The 19811-nt window shown below is 37.4% G+C and overlaps 1 protein-coding gene across 1 annotated transcript in view; it reads left to right on the top strand.

Annotated features, from left to right (window-relative positions):
• ITGA1 (integrin subunit alpha 1) overlaps window positions 1-19811 on the top strand; it is a 172144-nt gene that overhangs the window by 136401 nt on the left and 15932 nt on the right. The window contains exons 16-27 of the mRNA XM_018065522.1: window positions 551-717; window positions 2086-2222; window positions 4187-4297; window positions 6374-6583; window positions 9689-9769; window positions 10211-10287; window positions 13280-13369; window positions 15209-15311; window positions 16973-17086; window positions 17254-17358; window positions 17521-17625; window positions 19060-19152. Coding sequence (XP_017921011.1) covers window positions 551-717; window positions 2086-2222; window positions 4187-4297; window positions 6374-6583; window positions 9689-9769; window positions 10211-10287; window positions 13280-13369; window positions 15209-15311; window positions 16973-17086; window positions 17254-17358; window positions 17521-17625; window positions 19060-19152 — 1393 coding nt within the window. The remainder of the gene's footprint in view (window positions 1-550; window positions 718-2085; window positions 2223-4186; window positions 4298-6373; window positions 6584-9688; window positions 9770-10210; window positions 10288-13279; window positions 13370-15208; window positions 15312-16972; window positions 17087-17253; window positions 17359-17520; window positions 17626-19059; window positions 19153-19811) is intronic.

Below are 19811 nucleotides of genomic sequence, written 5' to 3'. Positions count from 1 at the left end.
TAGGCCCTTAAAAGAACAGATGGGAGGTAAAACAGTTTGTAACAAAGTTTGTCCAGGTGTGGTATCTACTCCAGCCTCCTCTCCTGTGACAAGTCAGTCTTCTCTGGTTGATGAAACTACTGGGAAAGGATTTATGACAAGTGAGTTCTCTTTAGAGGATGCATCTTTAGGCAGTTAATTGGAGTTCTGAGAAAGCCTCTCAGCATTTCTTGTATTTTAAGTGCCTGCAGTTCAAACGATCTGTATACCAAAGTGGCATGCTTTGCGGTGGGGTGTCCTGAACTCCTATAGTCATATTTTAGGGTGACATATTCTGCCCCCCTTCAGAACCCAATGCCTACCATGGTTCCAGAATAACCAGGGTATCTTCAGAATGTCAGATACAATCTCTTCTGTATCAAAGCTTCATGAGAGAAAGGCATCCTGAGAACCCATGCTGCATACAAAGAAGAAGCATCTCGGATCACTCACTCATCTCGCACTCCCAAAAGGATGGCATGCATTAAATGTAAAAATAAATAGTGATTCCCCATGGCTTATGTGTTTGCAGGTCTCGAGATGTGGCTGTTGTTAAAGTGACCATGAATTTTGAACCCAATAAAGTGAATATTCAAAAGAAAAACTGCCGTGTGGAGGGAAAGGAAACGGTGTGTATAAATGCCACGGTGTGTTTCAATGTGAAATTGAAGTCCAAAGAAAACGTGGTTTATGAAGCTGGTAAGTGTCATACATACAGAAGTACTTTGGAGCAGGAGGACAGTGTATTCTATTTGCTCCCACAGGATGAGTCCAGTAAGATAGTGTATTTCCCTCGATGATAGGAATCTGACATCACATCTGCCTCTGTGAACATACTAAACCTTGAAAAAAACTCTAATGTAGAAGGAATGGGTTATGGAACCTGTAAATTCTGGAGCAGAAGCTACATACTTATATTTGGTTGCCTTCCGAGTTGGGATTCCGTATTTCTCCTCTGGCTCTCCTATTTACTGTGAACAGTCAAGTGCCAGAGAAAGAGAGAGAAAGACACCAGTTCTAAGGCAGAGTTGAAAACTGGGTTCTCTCCAGTAAGACTGGTATTACAAAGGACCTGAATGCCCGCACCTTCCTGAGATCTCTGCCCCAATCATAAGGTTTTTTAGGTCAAATAGATCCCTTGTTTTTTAGGGTCAAACAGATCCCATGTGTGTTCTCAGGCACATCGCATCAGCCTGGGTATCCCCTTTTTGCCTATATTCTACAATTCCTAAAGCAGTTTTTAATGATACTGAAACATGTTGGAGCCAAAACTGTGGCGATCATTGGCTGCCCAATAGTAGTTTAGTCTGCAAACCAAATATAAGTAGAAAAACGATTAGTCCTTAGAATCTATTTTTCTTAGCTTGCACTACATGTGCCTATTTATGATCTGCAATAGACCTCTGACTGGAAGATAAATGAGGTCTAGGAATGTAAAATAATGACTTACATTATCATATGCAACATTATTTGTCTTATTTTTATATAGTAATTAAGCAAGGAAATAAGAAAGATTGCTGCCTTCATATAAGGTATAAGGCCTAACTTGTTTTCCTTATCGTGGTATGCTTATTTTATTAAACTTTTATTTATTTAACTTATTTTATTATATCCTTTGAATAGTCGAAAATGACATCTTTTATAAGTTTAAAATATCATTAATGTATATTTTTGCCTCTGTTGAAATACAACATAGTCAATATTCTAAACAGGGTCTAAAGTTTCTAAATTAAAAAAAAAAAAAAAACTAAGTGAAAACCCAGTGAACATACCCGCATGGTCAAGAAGTTAGGTGGTATGTAGGTAGGTATGTGTAAACATACATACACAGTTTTTGATAAGTATAATTAAACATTAAAAGCCTTGTAAACTTGGCGAGTTCTTTAGAGTTCCTCAAGATTATCTTCATGACTGCAAATACCATTGTACTACAGTAGTGTGAATATGCTGAATCACTTGTGTTGAGTGGTTGCTCTAGAGATTTTTCTGTAATATTAATGAGCTGGATCATATGATAATAACCCCAAATAAACATGTCTGCCAATTATTCTTTTTTTATTTTTATAGATATGCAATACCGTGTCACACTAGATTCTCTAAGACAGATATCACGGAGTTTTTTCTCTGGAACTCAAGAGAGGAAGATTCAAAGGAACATCACAGTTCGAGAGTCAGAATGCACTAAACATTCCTTCTACATGTTGGCAAGTAAATCATATATAATAGCTGACTTATTCCAGATCAAAATAAAATAGAGATGCCTTATCTCAAGTCAGTCAATCTTACGTTTATGTCAAAGTACAAATCTTGAATTAAAGTTTGTTCAGTTTTCTTAGAAAATCACAGGTCTGATTTCCTAATTTCCAAATATATTTCATAAAGCTGTCTTTCATATTCCTTCTGTATGTTATCAGACATCCATATATTATGGAACAGTAAAAGGCACGGTGCACCAGTTGATAGAGGTCTTGTATTTCATTCATTTATTGATTTCATTCATTCTTTCAACTTGAAAGCATCACTGAACTTTTGTAGACCTTGTCTGTCAATTGTGGCTAAGTGGTTAAATGCCCTGAGGGGGAACTGTTGGGCCTTATGCTTTCTGGGGTCTGTTTTTGTCCGTTGAACTATGTGTTTCACTCTTTGTCTTTAGACTGAAGGAAAAATATCTGGCATTTTCCATCATCTGTAAGCTTTATGCTACCTGTTTCTATTTTAGTGGCTGAGGGAGCCTTGGAAAGCAAATTATTAACCTCTAGAGATGGCTGCTAAGCCAGTTTGAACCATTTGAAATGTATTTGATTGGATCACTGTGTACGTGGAGCAAGAGTCTCTTAAAATGTATGTGACACTAAAGAAAAAGACAAGCAGAACAGATGTACTGAGAAAACACTGACTTTAGTAATGGAGATTGAATCTGAGACTTGAACATGATCTTGGAATTTTAAATGAAATAAGCCTATTTGCCCCCACTTCTGACGCATTTCATTATTCCTAATGAATATTTTGAAAACATTGTAGTCAGGGGCAGGAAAGTGACAGAAGATACGCAAGCTGGTGTGCCACATTTATTCTTCCTCAGCGATTTTCAAGCCAATATTCCTCACGACATATATCAAGATAAGCTTTTTTGGTCAGCATTGAATTCAGTCTGTGGTGAGAAAAATAAAAATGGAGTTAATTTCCTATTTGCTTCATCAGAATTGAAACTTAAGGAGTTAGGACTTGGATAAAATTTGAAAATGTGAAACCAGATTTGGCAGTGCCTCCAACCTACTCACTGTTGTATATATTTCTCCAAAAATTTAGCATCTAGCTATATCTAGGCACTGGTATTGAAAGGAATGAACTAGTTTCAAAATTTCCAAAATACTTCTGGATTTTGATGGATACTTTAACGTTTGTTAAGGAGTCAGCCAGGAGGGAATTTGTAGCCCAGCTTACCTACTTTCTGAGTAATTTTGACAAAGTGGTTTAGTCTCTTAGTTTTATTCATCTTATTCATCTTTATTCATCTTAGTTTTATTTATCTATTTATTTATTTATCTGTAAAATAAAGATTGTAATTATTATGTGTCTTAGAAGATTGTTGAAATAATTCTCAATAATGTGTATAAAGCTCATAATTCTGGCCATGCCATAAATGATGGCTGTCACTGATGGTAATAAAGACAATATTGATCACATCCATATTATTTTCATACCCTGTCACATTGTAAAATTCTTACAACTCAAGGTATATATCATATTAAAGAAATGCAACTCAGTTTAAAGAAGGGTTTCTCTCTTGAAGCTGAGAGATATTCCTAGAAGTATTACATAGTGTTTTTTAGCTCCAAGTCTCAAGAGAAATGATATTGTTATGCAGGTAGCTTGGAGCTGTACATCCTGACATGGCCAAGTACAACCTATCCATCATTCCAACAGGCTCGTCTGAGAAGCTGGATGTGAGTCAGCTGGTTACAGTCGAAAGCCTCTGTGTTCCGGAAGTGTCCCTTGTCAAGGCAGAAAGGCAGTCTCTCTAGTAAGCAAAAGCCTGATCAGGTCATATGTCAGATCAGGAGCACAAGAAGGTCCAATAAGCCTGACCCATGGGGCAAAAGAAGAAAGCCATCACAGGGCCCAAGAAATATGATGCCAATGACATGTTCTGTGTTTTGACCTCTAGGACAAGCATGACTTTCGGGACTCTGTGAGAATAACTTTGGATTTTAATCTTACCGATCCTGAAAATGGGCCTGTTCTTGATGATTCTCTACCAAATGCAGTACATGAATATGTAAGTCAGATTTTTAAAATTTAGAATGCCTATTTGTGAATATATTGAGAAAAAAACCTGAAACATATAAACAGATGCACACACACAAGCCTAAAGCAATTATTTTAATTGTTTTAAAAAAGGAATTAGATTTTTCTAGACTTTTCTCAATTCTGCTGACTTCCTTTTGCTGGAGTTTAAGGGAACTTACAAATGACACCTATTTTTATCTTTTCGGAATTTAGGAGCAATTGAAAGAAAGACATGAGTTGGCCAGCTGGAACTCCCCTTTATTACTCATGAACACTGGGTTCCAGGGCATGGTTTGAGTATAATGGGGGTCTTCCTACAGAGCCAGGCTTAGGCCACAGGTAACTAAATAGGTCATTAGCAGTGCTCACTAAGCTCTGGCCTTCCGGGGGACCCACTTTGTAAAACTTGCAGGATGGAAATGTGATATATCCTTCCCCATGGGCTCACCACTGCCCCAACAGCAGAAGACACAGGAAGGGACTAAACTGTGCTCACCTAGTTTCTGTTTCCAGGTTCAGCCTACTGTCTGATCGCTGCAAAAGAGTGAGATTGTGAATGTGGCACGGATGGAATTTGTTAGCCATTCAGTCGTGTCTGATTCTTTGTGACCCCATGGACTGTAGCCCACAAGGCTCCTCTGCCCATGGGGTTTTCCAGACAAGAATACTGGAGTGGGTTGCCATTCCCTTCTCCCACTAATGGAGTTGGGATGGGAAATTCATTTTCCCCTGCACCTATCTTCTGCTTTCCCTTCCTTCCTTACAAGTATATTTACTGAGTGTCTTTCATGTTCCAGACATCAGAACTTGCAGTTCTAACCTAGGAAACAAGTATTAGGTAGTTATTACAGGACATGCCCTGGAAGAGAACTTCAGAGCTCAAAGGGAACTTCTGCTACACTGAGGTATCAAGGATTAGAAAGTGAAAAGTGAAAGTCAGTCGTGTCTGACTCTTTGTGATCCCATGGACTGTACAGTCCATGGAATTCTCCAGGCCAAAATATTGGAGTGGGTAGCCGTTCCCTTCTCCAGGGGATCTTCCCAACCCTCCCTGGAACTTAGGCCACTGCAGTTGAGACCTATAGCACAGGAAGGTTTTTCCATCCTATTAGAGGAGTGGAGAGGGCAGTGTTCCAGGAAGAGGGATACATGCCAAGGTTCAGAGACATAAAAGAAACTCAGTAAGCTCACCAGTGCTGCTGAAGCTGAAGAGCAAGGGCAGAAGGTGATATGAGATGAGACAGGAGGCACAGACAGGAGCCAGATCGCCAGGACTTTGTGCCACTGCACAGACTTTAATTGTTCCTGAAGAGCCAAGGAATGCTCTTGATGGCTTCAGTTCGTTTGGGGATAGCACTGGATTTGGGGGGGGCTCTTTTAAGAATTACTTCAGCTACAAGGTGGAAAATGTTTGGAGGGAATCACAAGTGGGTATGGAAGACCAGTCAGGGAGTTGTTGCTTTAGTTCAGGGAGCAAGGAAAACAAGCTGGCTAGAGATAGAGGTGGAAATGCAGAGGCAAGGAGGTATGGAAGATATTTAGAACAGAGGTGGAGTGGATGGTTCTTGGTGATGGGTTGGATAAGGGGGAGGGGCTGAATGAAGAAGAGGAGTCAAGGAAAGTGCCCAGTTAGGTGGTTTGATCTTTTCCTATCCGCTTGACCAAAGCTATTATGATCTTAAGTATTTGATTCTTTTAAACAGAAAATCTCATGATCAGAGTTGAGTGTTACAGTGTTCTCTCATAACTTTGGATCACGGAGTACTTGACTTATTTCTTTGAAACTGTTCAGTTCTGGCAGATGAAAGCCAGTGAAAAACATCTGTGAAAACTGTGCATTCCTTAAAAGACTGGAAAAATTTATAGCCAAAAGTAAAAATTATGATTTTCCCCTATAAATTATAGAAACAACTATAAAAATTCCTTATGATTTCTGCAGTGAAATCTGTTCTGTTTATGATCTGCTTATTTTGGAAATATGTCATTTCTTTTATGCTAGTTCATAGGTAATTTTCAATAATGCCTAGCTAAATTTTGAGAAAATGCTTTTCTGTGACCATTTCAGATTCCCTTTGCCAAAGATTGTGGAAACAAGAAAAAATGTGTCTCGGACCTTGCCTTGGATGTATCCACCACAGAAAAGGGCCTGCTTATTGTCAAGTCCCACAATGATAAGTTCAATGTTAGCCTCACGGTCAAAAATAAAAAGGACAGTGCCTATAACACCAGAACCATAGTGAATTATTCTCCAAATCTAATTTTTTCAGGAATTGAGGTAAACCTTTAGTTTTATATTTATTTATTCTTATAATAATCAGGCATTGAACCTACTTTTCATACTAGAGATAATTTTATTACATTGATTTTAGAAAACTAGAAAGCATTTTTACAAAACTAGCACTTACTAATGATGACAGGACCAAATTTTTTTTTAATTTTTTGTTTTGATGTATTTCTTTAGAGGTGTATGACTTTTCTTGGATTCGGTATCCAGAAAGGATTGCTGATGTACCAAAACTGTAGGCTTCACAGAAGACTTACATCACTGAAATTAAGACTAAGTCAAGAAAAAATGAAGTCTAAAGAGTTTAACAGAAGGGCAGAGAAGGAGCAGTACATTTGCTGAACAATAACAAAACATTTATGTGCATAAAAATCAAGATACCATTCCTCACTTTCTATGCATGATCCTTACATTGGCAAGGGAATTGTATTAAATGACTATGTCTCATTGTCGTGACAGAAGGGTTTTTTTAAATTATTATTTTGGCAGTAACATACAGCTGCATAAGATGCTCTATCAGAATTAATTAATACTTCTAAATTTGAACTTTGCATTGAATTACGATCTCTGAATTAACTCCCCTGAATTAAAATTCTGTGTATATTTATATGAATTAGTACTGTATATGATTCACATTAAAACCAAGTATGCTTAATATATATAATATTAAAACTTTAATTGTCCAGCTTCTGTACATTCAGATTTTCACTGATGTGTGTACGTGTGTGTGTTAGTCACTCAGTCATGTCTGACTCTGCGACCCCCCCATGGACTGTAGCCCACCAGGCTCCTCTGTCCAAGGGATTCTCCAGCCGAGTACTGGAGTGGGTTACCATTTCCTTCTCCAATTTATTAGGACATCACTCAGGAACATGATACTAAGATAGGCTTAAAAAATGTCCTATATTACTGCCGCATAGTTTAGATTCAGTAAAGAATGTTTTTAAAAAATCTCTAAGAGCAAAGCAATGCCAGGAAAATAGTACCCTTGAATTTTTCTGAGAAAAGAGGACTGTACTGAAGTCACTCTTTGTCCCTTCTTCAGCTGACTTCACGGCCTTGGCAGAGAGGCAGAGAAATCAACGAGGCCTCTCTCTAAATACTTCAATTTACAATGGCAATCCTAATAATAATAGTTTTTTCTTGAGTCGTATTATGTGTCAGACACTGTTCTATAAGCTTTATTTATTTAATTCTCATCAATTTCTTTGCAAGTAAGGTATTACTGTACTACAGAGATTCTAAGATAAACCCTTTTTTAACACTTTAATGCTTCTGTAATTGCATTTTACAATTGATATGCTTATTTTATGGGTAGCATTATTGTTTCCTTTTTGTTGTATGTAAAATACTGGTGAATCTCACATTCAAAGGCAGTTTCAATTTGATGAGGTAGAGTTTGACTAACCCCAGTAGATGGAAAATCAGACCCAGAGAAGAGAGGAGTTCTGATGAGGATAAAGCTAACAGTGCAGGGCTCAGAGTTTAAATCCTGGTGGTCCCAGGCCCGAGCTCAAGCTCTTACCCACTTCTCCTGTGACGACCATTCACTGTGGACTTCCACGGGGTCATCCTGTCAGTGTGGGTGATTTCCTACAAACACCCGCTCACCTTGAGGCAGATGGTGTTAGTCCTCCTGGTTTTCAGTGGAAAAGCCAAACAGGCTGGTGTGACATGCTTCCTTCCTACCCCCGTCCTTACTGAGGTGCTGTAAGCACCTCACATTTCCTTGAGCTGTGGGACAAGTGATCTTAGAATGCTGTTCAGTTCAGTTCAGTTCAGTTCATTTCAGTCACTCAGTCATGTCCGACTCTTTGCAACCCCATGAATCGCAGCATGCCAGGCCTCCCTGTCCATCACCAACTCCCGGAGTTCACTCAAACGCACGTCCATTGAGTCGGTGATGCCATCCAGCCAACTCATCCTCTGTCGTCCTCTTCTCCTCCTGCCCCAAATCCCTCCCAGCATCAGGGTCTTTTCCAATGAGTCAACTCTTCACATGTGGTGGCCAAAGTACTGGAGTTTCAGCTTCAGCATTAGTCCTTTCAATGAATACCCAAGACCAATCTCCTTTAGGATGGATTGGTTGGATCTCCTTGCAGTCCAAGGGACTCTCAAGAGTCTTCTCCAACACCACAGTTCAAAAGCATCAATTCTTCAGTGCTCAGCTTTCTTCACAGTCCAACTCTCACATCCATACATGACTACTGGAAAAACCATAGCCTTGACTAGGTGGACTTTTGTTGGCAAAATAATGTCTCTGCTTTTTAATATGCTGTCTAGGTTGGTCATAACTTTCCTTTCAAGGAGTAAGTGTCTTTTAATTTCATGGCTGCAATCCCCATCTGCAGTGATTTTGGAGCCCCAAAAAATAAAGTCTGACACTGTTTCCACTGTTTCCCCATCTATTTCCCATGAAATGATGGGACCAGATGCCATGATCTTCATTTTCTGAATGTTGAGCTTTAAGCCAACTTTTTCACTCTCAGAAATTCATCAAGAGGCTTTTTAGTTCCTCTTCACTTTCTGCCATAAGGGTGGTGTCATCTGCATATCTGAGGTGATTGATATTTCTTCCAGCAATCTTGATTCCAGCTTGTGCTTCTTCCAGCCCAGCGTTTCTCATGAGGTACTCTGCATATAAGTTAAATAAGCAGGGTGACAATATTATAGCCTTGACATACTCCTTTTCCTATTTGGAATCAGTGTGTTGTTCCATGTCCAGTTCTAAATGTTGCTTCCTGACCTGCATATAGGTTTCTCAAGAGGCAGGTCGGGTGGTCTAGTATTCCCATTTCTTGAAGAATTTTCCACAGTTTATTGTGATCCACATAGTCAAAGGCTTTGGCTTACTCAATAAAGCAGAAATAGATGTTTTTCTGGAACTCTCTTGCTTTTCCGATGATCCAACGGATGTTGGCAATTTGATCTCTGAGACTTTCCCAAAAACTATACTGTGAAATCTTAGCAAGGCAGCTGCTAAGGCACAGCTGGGAAAATCTGAGCTCAAGTATTTCAATCTATTCAAGTATTTCAGTCAAGTTCAAGTATTTCACCTGCATATCTGATCTAATTCTGTTTACTTTCTCTTCCTAGGCTATCCAAAAAGACAGTTGTGAATCCAATCATAATATCACATGTAAAGTTGGCTATCCTTTCCTAAGAAAAGGAGAAATGGTAAGCAGATTATAGAAAATACATGTGGCAATTGGATACAAAAAATAATGTGCTCAAAGCCAAATATATAAATGTTTCTAATAGATGTGTTTAGATGGTTGCTGGTACTTGAAGTTTCTGTTTTAAAGAGACTTTAATAATGACCATTTCATAATTACAATGTTTATGATTGTGATCTGGTAGACAGTGGTAATACAAAAAAATAACAATAGGTGGGATATAATAATGTGATAGTGTTGGATCTGTATGTAACATTTTCTGGTCTGTTAAGATGTTTTCACATTTATCTTCTCCTTTGCTCATGAAATTTGCATTATTAATTAATAAACTTGAATGATTTTATTTTAAAAAGAAAAATATTTATATAATTTAATACTTTAATTAATGTAAAAATTCTACTTTACTTTCTTATCTGTTACTAAAGATATTTTTATTTTATAGGTAACATTCAAAATATTATTTCAGTTTAACACATCTTATCTCATGGAAAATGTGATCATTCATTTAAGTGCAACAAGGTTGGTTCCTGTGTGTACATGAGTGTATGTGGATGCCTGCAAGTAATTTCTTTCATATGTTTACAATGTTCTATAGACGGACTGGAACTTCTTACAGCTTTTATGTGATCAGTCGAAGTAGAAGGCAGTGAACCCCTTTGCTTCACAAAATCATCCTTATGAATTATTAGCAAAATAGAGAAATTTTCATTTAATAGAAATTATAAACCTAATTGAGTTAAACACTGGTTCTATGAGCCATAAAACATGTTGTAATCACATATCACTTATATCTGCCAAATTGCATTTAAATCCATTAAAAATTTATAGGCTTTGCTAATTTAAAAATTTTTACAGACTGCCCATCAAAGTCAACTGAATCATTAAAGAGACTTAAAATTTTATGACACCCTTTTGTAGTTCAATAAATTTTATTCAAATCAGTCAAAGCTTCTGAAAGATGGTATAGACAGTACTCAAACGAAAAATAGCAAAAGTCTAATAAGGAAATTGAAATAGTACTTACCTTTTTTCTAAGAGTAACTACACACTGGACCATAAGCAACTTGAGGTAAACTTTTATCATTTGTTGTTTTATTCCCAGTTTTAAAAAAATCTAATAACTGAATAATTACTAAATAAATGTAAAGTGAGTGAATGAGAAAATGAATTAATAGATGGTTAATTCTGCATACTCAATTCAGTTCAATTTAGCAAATACTTATTTGAGCTCTACTATGAACAAAATAGGCCTTCCCTGGTAGCTCAGCTGGTAAAGAATCCGCCCTGAAATGCAGCAGACCCCGGTTCGATTCCTGGGTCAGGAAGATCCCCTGAAAGAGGGATAGACTATTTATTCCAGTATTCTTGGGCTTCCCTGGTGGCTCAGATGGTAAAGAATCTGCCTGCAATGTTGGAGACCTGGGTTCGATCCCTTGGTTGGGAAGATTCCCTGGAGGAGGGCATGACAACCCACTCCAGTATTCTTGCCTGGAGAGTCCCATGGACAGAGGAGCCTGGTGGGCCACAGTCCATGGGGTCACAAAAAGCCAGAAAGGAAAGAGTTGGACAGGACTGAACGGCTGAGCACAGCACACACAGCACATGGACAAGATACTGACTGTCATGTAAATAAGGGCATGAAGCTCCTCAGGAAGAGAATATTACAGTAGGGGACTGAGACCAGTATTTAAGTTATTATCATACAGGATAGAACAAGGAAAATTTATTAAAGAAATAGAAGCCATGTATGGAGACTTAATGGAGGGTGAAATTATATCTACTTGGCAATGAAAACCCAAGAAAGATTTATTAAGAAGGTTATAATTAAGAAGGACCTTAAAGAATGGGTAGCAATTCAGAGAGGCTGGTGGGTAGTTAGATAAAATGTTTCAAGTGAAAAATGTACAGCGTGAGCAAAAACACAAAGGTAGACCACTAGATCTATTTGGGGGAATGCTGGGCGATCAGTTTTAGTGCAAATGTAGGAGAATACATAAAGGCATAATGGAAGATAAACAGGGAAGGTACATCTCACCATGGATGGTGAGTACTGAATTTCGAAATAAGGCATCTTAGTTGAACAGGCCATGAAATGTTTTTAAGGGGTGAAGTCATATGTACAGAGCTGTTTCTTTCAAAGGTTAACTGGGCTGCAGTGTGGAATGGGTTAGAGGCAGGGGCCATTTCAGCAAGAGCCCAATCACACATGTATCTATAACCCAAGACAGAGAGCTGCCTTCACTACCCCATCACTCATATCGTGCTGCTAATATACTTGGGAATAAGCAGAGTCATTAAAGGGTACCTGCTGCCCATTTTGTGAGACAAAATGCTAGGTGCTTGGTCACTTGGTAGAGGGGTATATGTGATAATAATAATAAAAATTAATACTTACTGAGTATTCCCTATGTCCTTGGCACAATGTTAAGCATTTTACACTTGTTGCTCACTTATTATTTATTAAGAATTTAATCATAAAATTCCCATTTTATAGATGAAGAAACTGAGGCCTGAGGCACAAAGAGACTAAACAACTGTCCCAAAGTAGGTCCATGTCCAAGAACAAACTCGGGCCCTCTGGCCCCCTGGCCCCAGAGCCAGTGTTGGTACCTGTTATAGCACTTGTCCATGCTTTTTTACTTAATACAGGAGAGTATGAGATATGTGTATATACATATAAATGTATAAATATCTAGGCATGCATTTAAATAATGTATAATTAAAATGATAACTAAAATCAGGGAGGAAAGTAGGTGCTCAACAATAAGCACCAAGTACAAGGCCTATGCTGTGCTTAGTCACTCAGTCATGTCTGACTCTTTGTGACTCCATGGACTGTAGCCTGCCAGGCTCCTCTGTCCAAGGGGATTCTCCAGGCTAGAATACTGGAGTGGGTTGCCATGCTCTTCTCCAGGGGATCTTCCCAAGCCAGAGATTGAACCCAGGTCTCCCTCATTGCAAGAGGATTCTTTACTGTCTGAGCCACTAGGGAAGCCCAAGTACAAGGCATAAAAAGACTGTTAAGTGAGAAGACAAAGGTTTTAGATTTATTCTTAGCTCTGTACTCCTGAGCACATCTTTTCACAAGGACCTCATCGGTGATAAATAAGAATCACCTGTGTGATTTATTAAAAAAAACACAATTTCATGAATCCTACTTTGGGCCTACTAAATCCATATTATTCTAGGAGAAAAACCCAGTAATCTGTGTATTTAACCATTGACCCAAGAACACTTATTATTCACACAGAAATTTGCAAAACCTTGTAGTAAATCAGTGTCATTTTCAACCCTCACTGCACTTGAGAATCACTTTAGGGTCTTTTAACAATATCCACCTCCGATCTCCCTCTCCAAGCTGAATTTTTTTTTTTAATCAATAATTCTATTTTGTATGTGTGTCAAACTTCTCATTCAAATGCTTAGAAAAGTCTCTAAATAGCCAACAGTTTAATGATTTGTCTGACTGACAGCCAACAGTTCAATGATTTGTCTGACTGCTGTTTTCTAGTGACAGTGAAGAGCCGCCTGAAACCCTTTTTGATAATGAAGTGAACATTTCTATCCCTGTAAAGTATGAAGTTGGACTACAGTTTTCCAGGTAGGAGAACCCCACACTTCAAGTTGATGCCTTCCTGTAACCCAGTGAATCTCAGCTTGTGGTCCCTGAACATGGGTATCAGAATCAACTGGGAGCTTCTTAGAGAGGCAGATTCTCTGACTTCACCCCAGATGTGCTGAATAAGAAATTCTGGGGAGGGAGCCCTGAAATCTGTGTTAAACCCTCTGGGTAATTCTCGTGCACTCTAAAAACTGAGAACCAGCATCCTAAATAATCTGAAATGTGAGGTGCTACTAATACCAAATTGCATTAGCAGTTCAGTCTTAAGTAAATGCAAGCTGAAGACCCAGAAATCCTTCATGAAGGGCAGTGTCTGTAGAGATCCAACATATTTCTTGGCTCTTATTCTCATTGTGTGGGATCTGATTAGTCTGCCCATCCTGGACATTCAAGATTAAATCATTGTTTACTGACAAGAGGTATTTATTTCCTTCAGGGGCTTCCCTGGTGGCTCAGTGACAAAGAATCCATCTGTGATGCAGGAGATTCAGTTTAAATCCCTGGGTCACAAAAATTCCCTGGAGGAGGAAATGGCAACCCATTCCAGTACTCTTGCCTGGGAAATCCCATGGACAGAAGAGCTTGGTGGGCTATTGTCCATGGGGTTGCAAAAGAGTCAGACACAGCTTAGCAACATGTTGTTGTTGTTCAGTTGCTCAGTCGTATCCAGCTCTTTGCAACACCTTGGACTGCAGCACGACAGGCTTTCCTGTCCTTCACCATCTCCCAGGGTTTACTCAGACTCATGTCCACTGAGTCGGTGATGCCATCCCACCATCTCATTCTCTGTCGTCCCCTTCTACTCTTGCCTTCAATCTTTCCCACCATCATGGTCTTTTCCAATGAGTCAGCTCTTCACATCAGGTGACCAAACATAAAGACTAAACAGCAACAAAATTTATTATTTCCTCCATTATTCGTAAACCATCCTTTTTCGTAAGAATTTCTAAGCTATCCAAACACCAACTGTGTTAGTAAACTTGCATGAGCAGGACTCCAGGCTTTTGCTAAATAAATATAAGCCATGTACAAAAAGTACAAAATTCTGTGTCATTTACTCTGACTCTTGTCATGTTATTAATTTATCTTCTATGGCACTTTTGTTTTACTAATAAAAGACCACAGAAATGAGAGGATTGTAGGATATACATGTAGATTTTGCATTTTTACCTTAACCTTTAATTCTATTCACTGTTTTCTATTTTTTTAATTTCGTTTTCCTTGGTACACTGACTTATCCCAAGAATTTTTCACTTATTTAAAATCAAATTTTGGCAAACATGTATTTTTTATCTTCTCTAAACTGAAATATTGCTTTTAAATATGTTTATGTTACATTTCCATCTACCAAGTTCATCCAAAGAACATGGAGTTTTATGAAAAAGATTTTATGAAAAAGATTTTAAGTTTAATAGTAAATACATGACTTTAAATTGTGAAAAGGTAACAAATTGTTAAAATCTATTTAAAATTCAGCACTATTAAAAATACCAGGTTTTAGCTTTATTATTCACTAAATGTAGATGATATTAATAAATTCATGAAAACATTTCATGTGTCAATCAAACTTTATTTAAAAATTATATATATTTTAGTATTTTAAGCATTGGTAACTATTGAATTAAATTGTAATCTTTCTCACCCTCCTTAAAGATTTAACTTTAGATTTCAGGGTAAAATAATTTGCGCTTGATTTGAAATCTCTTGAAGTACTTATTGTGGGGTTCGGTTCCTAGTATATCGAAATAAAAAGTGAGGTCAAGTGAAAGTTACACTTTGTTTTGTTATACTTTTTGTCTTCCAATTAATTCTTTTAAGCTCTGCAAGTGAATACCATATTTCAATTGCGGCCAATGAGACTGTCCCTGAAGTTATTAATTCTACTGAAGACCTTGGAAATGAAATTGATATCTTCTACTTGGTAAGAAATTACCTCTAAATTAATGTTGTGAAAGAGGTATTTGTAAGTTTAGAAGTTGAAGTATTAACAAACGCATACAAATATGTTGGTTCAACAGTTAATCTCTATATTCCAGCATATTTTCCCTTATAATTTCTTTAAATTTATATAATTTATTTAAATTAAAATAAATTTATAATGTAAAATAGTTTTATTTAATTTTTTATTTAGGGCCTCCCTGGTGGTTCAGATGGTAAAGAATCTGTCTGCAATGCAGGAGACCTAGGTTCAATCCATGGGTAGGGAAGATCCCCTGTAGAAGGGAATGGCAACCCACTCCAGTATTCTTGCCTGGAGAATCCCATGGACGGAGGAGCCGAGTGGGCTACAGTCCGTGGGATCTTAATTTTGTCTGCGCTGGGTCTTTGTGGCTGCAGCGGCTTTCCTCTAGTTGTGGAGGGTGGGGGCTACTCACCAGTTGCAGTGCAGGGGCTTCTCATTGCCCTGGGTTCTCTCTTGCTGTGGAGCACGTGGGCTCAGTAGTTGCGATTCTCGGGCTCTGGAGCACGGGCTCTGTAGTTGTGGCACACAGGCTTAATTGCTCCGCTGCATGTGGGATTTTCCCAGACCAGGGATCAAACCTGTATCTCCTGCGTTGGCAGGCAAATTCTTTACCAGTGAGTCACCAGGGAAGCTGTAAAATAATTTCATTTAAATTGATGATAATTATACTTTCAAGCAACTTAAAAGACCCAGAGCTCTAATTTCCTCAGAAGACACAAATTAGTTAGAATGACTTCCTAGGAAAAAATAAGGAACCAAGTAGACTCTACCTATAACCACATAGACTTTTTTAGTATAATTAGAAAAACACTTTTAAAAAAATAACATGACTATTTCAAAAATTGTCTTGATAATAATTTCCTTTACTCAACAAATAAATTGGTAACTCATTGTGCTCCTTGCTACATTTCATATGTGTTATACCATAACTTACGGTGTTCCTACTAATGTCTCCATACATAATGTTTTATATTACAACCTTTATTTTTATTTTTGAACCCTTCATAACAAGCTTTTCCTAACCATTATAGTAACTAATTATGGAGTTGAGCCAGGCTGTCATTTCAGATCATGCCTACTTACAGATACAGACTCAAGTTATTGTTACTCAAGTAAGAAGCATACAATTCAAATGATAGGTTTAAGTCTGTATTCAAAAGAATGAAATAACACAGCATTGTTAGAAGATGGTCTCAGTGTCTTTGGGAATTGTCAATGATGAAAAAGGGAATTCTCTCACAAAGTGGAAATAAATGTATACTATCAAGAATATTTCATTATTTTTATTTGTGCCTTTGCTGAAATGCCTCAGAAAGTTAGTATAACTGCCAGTCACTCTACTACTGGAATAAATTTTTGAAATGTAGGCTACCAGTTTTTTCCAGGCCCATTTACTTTTCCTAGATTAGAGAATTCCGCAAACAAGGGAGAAAGGAAAGAAGGAAGAAGGGAGGGAAAGCCAATTCTCTGTGCAGTGCCATAAAATCCTCTACATTCATTTTGGGATTCAAAATATTACACAACTTAATTAATCAATTAAGAAGCAAAATTTTATGTAAGAGAAAACTTGCTGTTGAAAGAAGAAAAGGTTACGTTTCTTTTTCTCTTTTTCCCTGTAGATTAGAAAAAGTGGGCATTTTCCAATGCCAGAACTTAAACTGTCAATTTCATTTCCCAATGTGACATCGGATGGTTTTCCTGTACTGTACCCAAGTGGATGGTCATCTTCCGAGGTAAGTCATGTGTGCCTCAGAGTTACGCTTCTTCTGTACTGCACACTTACCAAGAGGGATCATTCATGTTTGGCAGTGTCTATCATTCACAGATCCTTTACATTATTTTTCAAGTCATTTTTCCCTCTGATATCTCACCTGATGAAAGACATGTTTTTATTTCATAGAATGTCAACTGCATACCCAGTAACCTTCGGGATCCTTTTGGTATCAACACTGGGAAGAAAATGATGATATCCAAATCTGAAGCTATCAAACAAGGCACCATTCTGGTAAATTCAAATTAGCAAGACAAGTGCTCATTTTACCTCATGCTTTCCAAGTGAATAAATTCAATATCAACCTAAAAATAACTATGATGTAGAATATTTTTCATATACTGTCTTTCATCGAATGGCATGAGTGCTAACTTATACCTCTGGGCATTTAAACAGGACTGCAGTGCGTGTAAATTTGCCACCATCACGTGTAATCTGATTCCGTCTGACATGAGCCAAGTGAATGTTTCACTTATCTTATGGAAACCAACTTTTATAAAAGTAAGTGATTGCATAGTTCTCTGCAATAATTGAATAATATAAACAAATATTCATCACTTAATAAAACAAAGAAGAGTGCTTCTTGAGAAAGAATGTAAAACTGGAAGCCTAAACAAATGTGATCCAAGCCTTAGCTCTACTAAATCAACTCTTTGGATGTCATTTTCCTTGTCTGTTGGGCTTCCCTTGTGGCTCCACTGGTAAAGTATCTGCCTGCAATGCAGGAGACCTGGGTTCAATCCCTGGGTTGGGAAGATTCCCTGGAGAAGGGAAAGGCTACCCACTCCAGTATTCTGGCCTGGAGAATTCCATGGACGTTATAGTCCATGGGGTCACAAATAAGTCAGACACAGTTGAGCGACTTTCACTCACTCACTTCCTTGTCTGTTAGTAACTAAGTTATTTCCAAGGTCCCCTTTCATATATATATGCTTTTTTTAAAGTTTCTCTTATTCTTTCCTTTGCACTTTCGTTAATACCTTAGAACTCAGTTAAGAAACAAAGAATCGGGGAAGGCGAGGGTGGGGTGATTTGAGAGAATAGCATTGAAACATGTATATTACCATATGTGAAATAGATCACCAGTCTAAGTTTGATGCATGAAACAGGGTGCTCAAAGCTGGTGCACTGGGACAGCTCTGAGAGATGGGATAGGGAGGGATGGGGGAGTGGGGGTTCAGGATGGGGGACACATGTATACCTATGGCTGACTCATGTCAATGTATGGCAAAAACCACTACAATATTGTAAAGTAATTGGCCTCCAATTAAAATAAATAATTTTTTTTAAAAAAGAAACAGAGTCATAGAGAGACAATCCTTGACAGCATTAACAAAGATTAGAGTTAATGTATATTATAAATTTATTGCATTATGCTATCTATCTATTTTGGAGGACATTTTGACACCTAATAAAGTCAAATCCATCTGACAATTGGCTACTTTAAAACTTAATCCATTGTATTTTATATTATTTGTTTCTCTGTTAGAAGTATTTTGTTAATTATAAGAAATTTCTATTTTTAGATTTGATCATATTAAGTTGCTATCTTTAATAAATCATCAATTGTTGAATATGGTAATTTCAATTTAATCCTAAACACACTTCTACATAAACCTCATTACCAGAGAGTAGCTATACCATACCTAACTACATGAAAAGAGGGCAGGGTTTGGAGTTCATTTTGCAAAGGAAAAATTTTAATAGAAACTGTGTTATTCAGAAAAATTCTTCATTCTATAATAAGGATCTAAGTGAGATCTGAGTGCAGAGAGGAAAGGTGGATACACAGTCATCAGTTCCTATCACAAATGCCATCTGGATGTTAAATGTTTCAATCTCAGAAAAATTTTAGTTTGAAAAACTGCTCTAAAACATGGTTAGCTCTCATTGTGACTAGCTCCTTATATTGAAAATAAATTGTTTGCTTTTCAGGCACATTTTTCCAGCTTAAATCTTACTGTAAGGGCAGAACTTCAGAGTGAAAATGCATCACTAGTTTTAAGTGCTGGCAATCAAAAAAGAGAGGTAAGTGCGACTCCAAGTTTTTGAAAACATAATACATTTCACTCCATTTGTGACATAACATTTTATATTTGCTTATAGTCCCTAAAGCAGTGACTAGCACTGCTCTCACTAAGTGACAGACACTTTCTGCTTCAAATTACACTTGATTAGCTTCAAGTGTGATTTCAGTCTCCTTTTTTGTGAGAAACTGGGAAAAACCATGATATTTACAATTAGCATGCCATGTTTGACTTTATTACTTATAACCATCACAGGGAATTGATGTTTTTATTCTTACGTTGATAACATATGATGCATTTGTAATTTTCATCCTTAAAAACTAACATTACAAAATGCAGTTGACATCTGAAGAGCAGACTTGAAAAATAATTTCTTTCCAGAAAGTGACTTTACACTGAATAGGAATACTTGAAAATTTATTTTAAAATTTTCTTCATTTAGCCATTGGGAAATATGAAACAAAAAATGAAGTAATATTCCCTGACACAAATTCATACTGGAGTTCTTCTTAAAAATAAAATGGTTTGTTTTTTTCTCTTTTGTCCTATTGTAAAATAAGGTCAAAACACCTGTTAAATGTGTGAGCAGTTGAGGATAATTTCCCTATTTATCATGAGAGTTTAAATATTTCATATGGACATCATGAGTCATAAAATTAT

This window comes from Capra hircus, chromosome 20, assembly GCF_001704415.2.
Source record: "Capra hircus breed San Clemente chromosome 20, ASM170441v1, whole genome shotgun sequence".
Taxonomy (NCBI): Eukaryota; Metazoa; Chordata; class Mammalia; order Artiodactyla; family Bovidae; genus Capra; species Capra hircus.
This window is presented reverse-complemented; position numbering and strand designations above follow the sequence as displayed.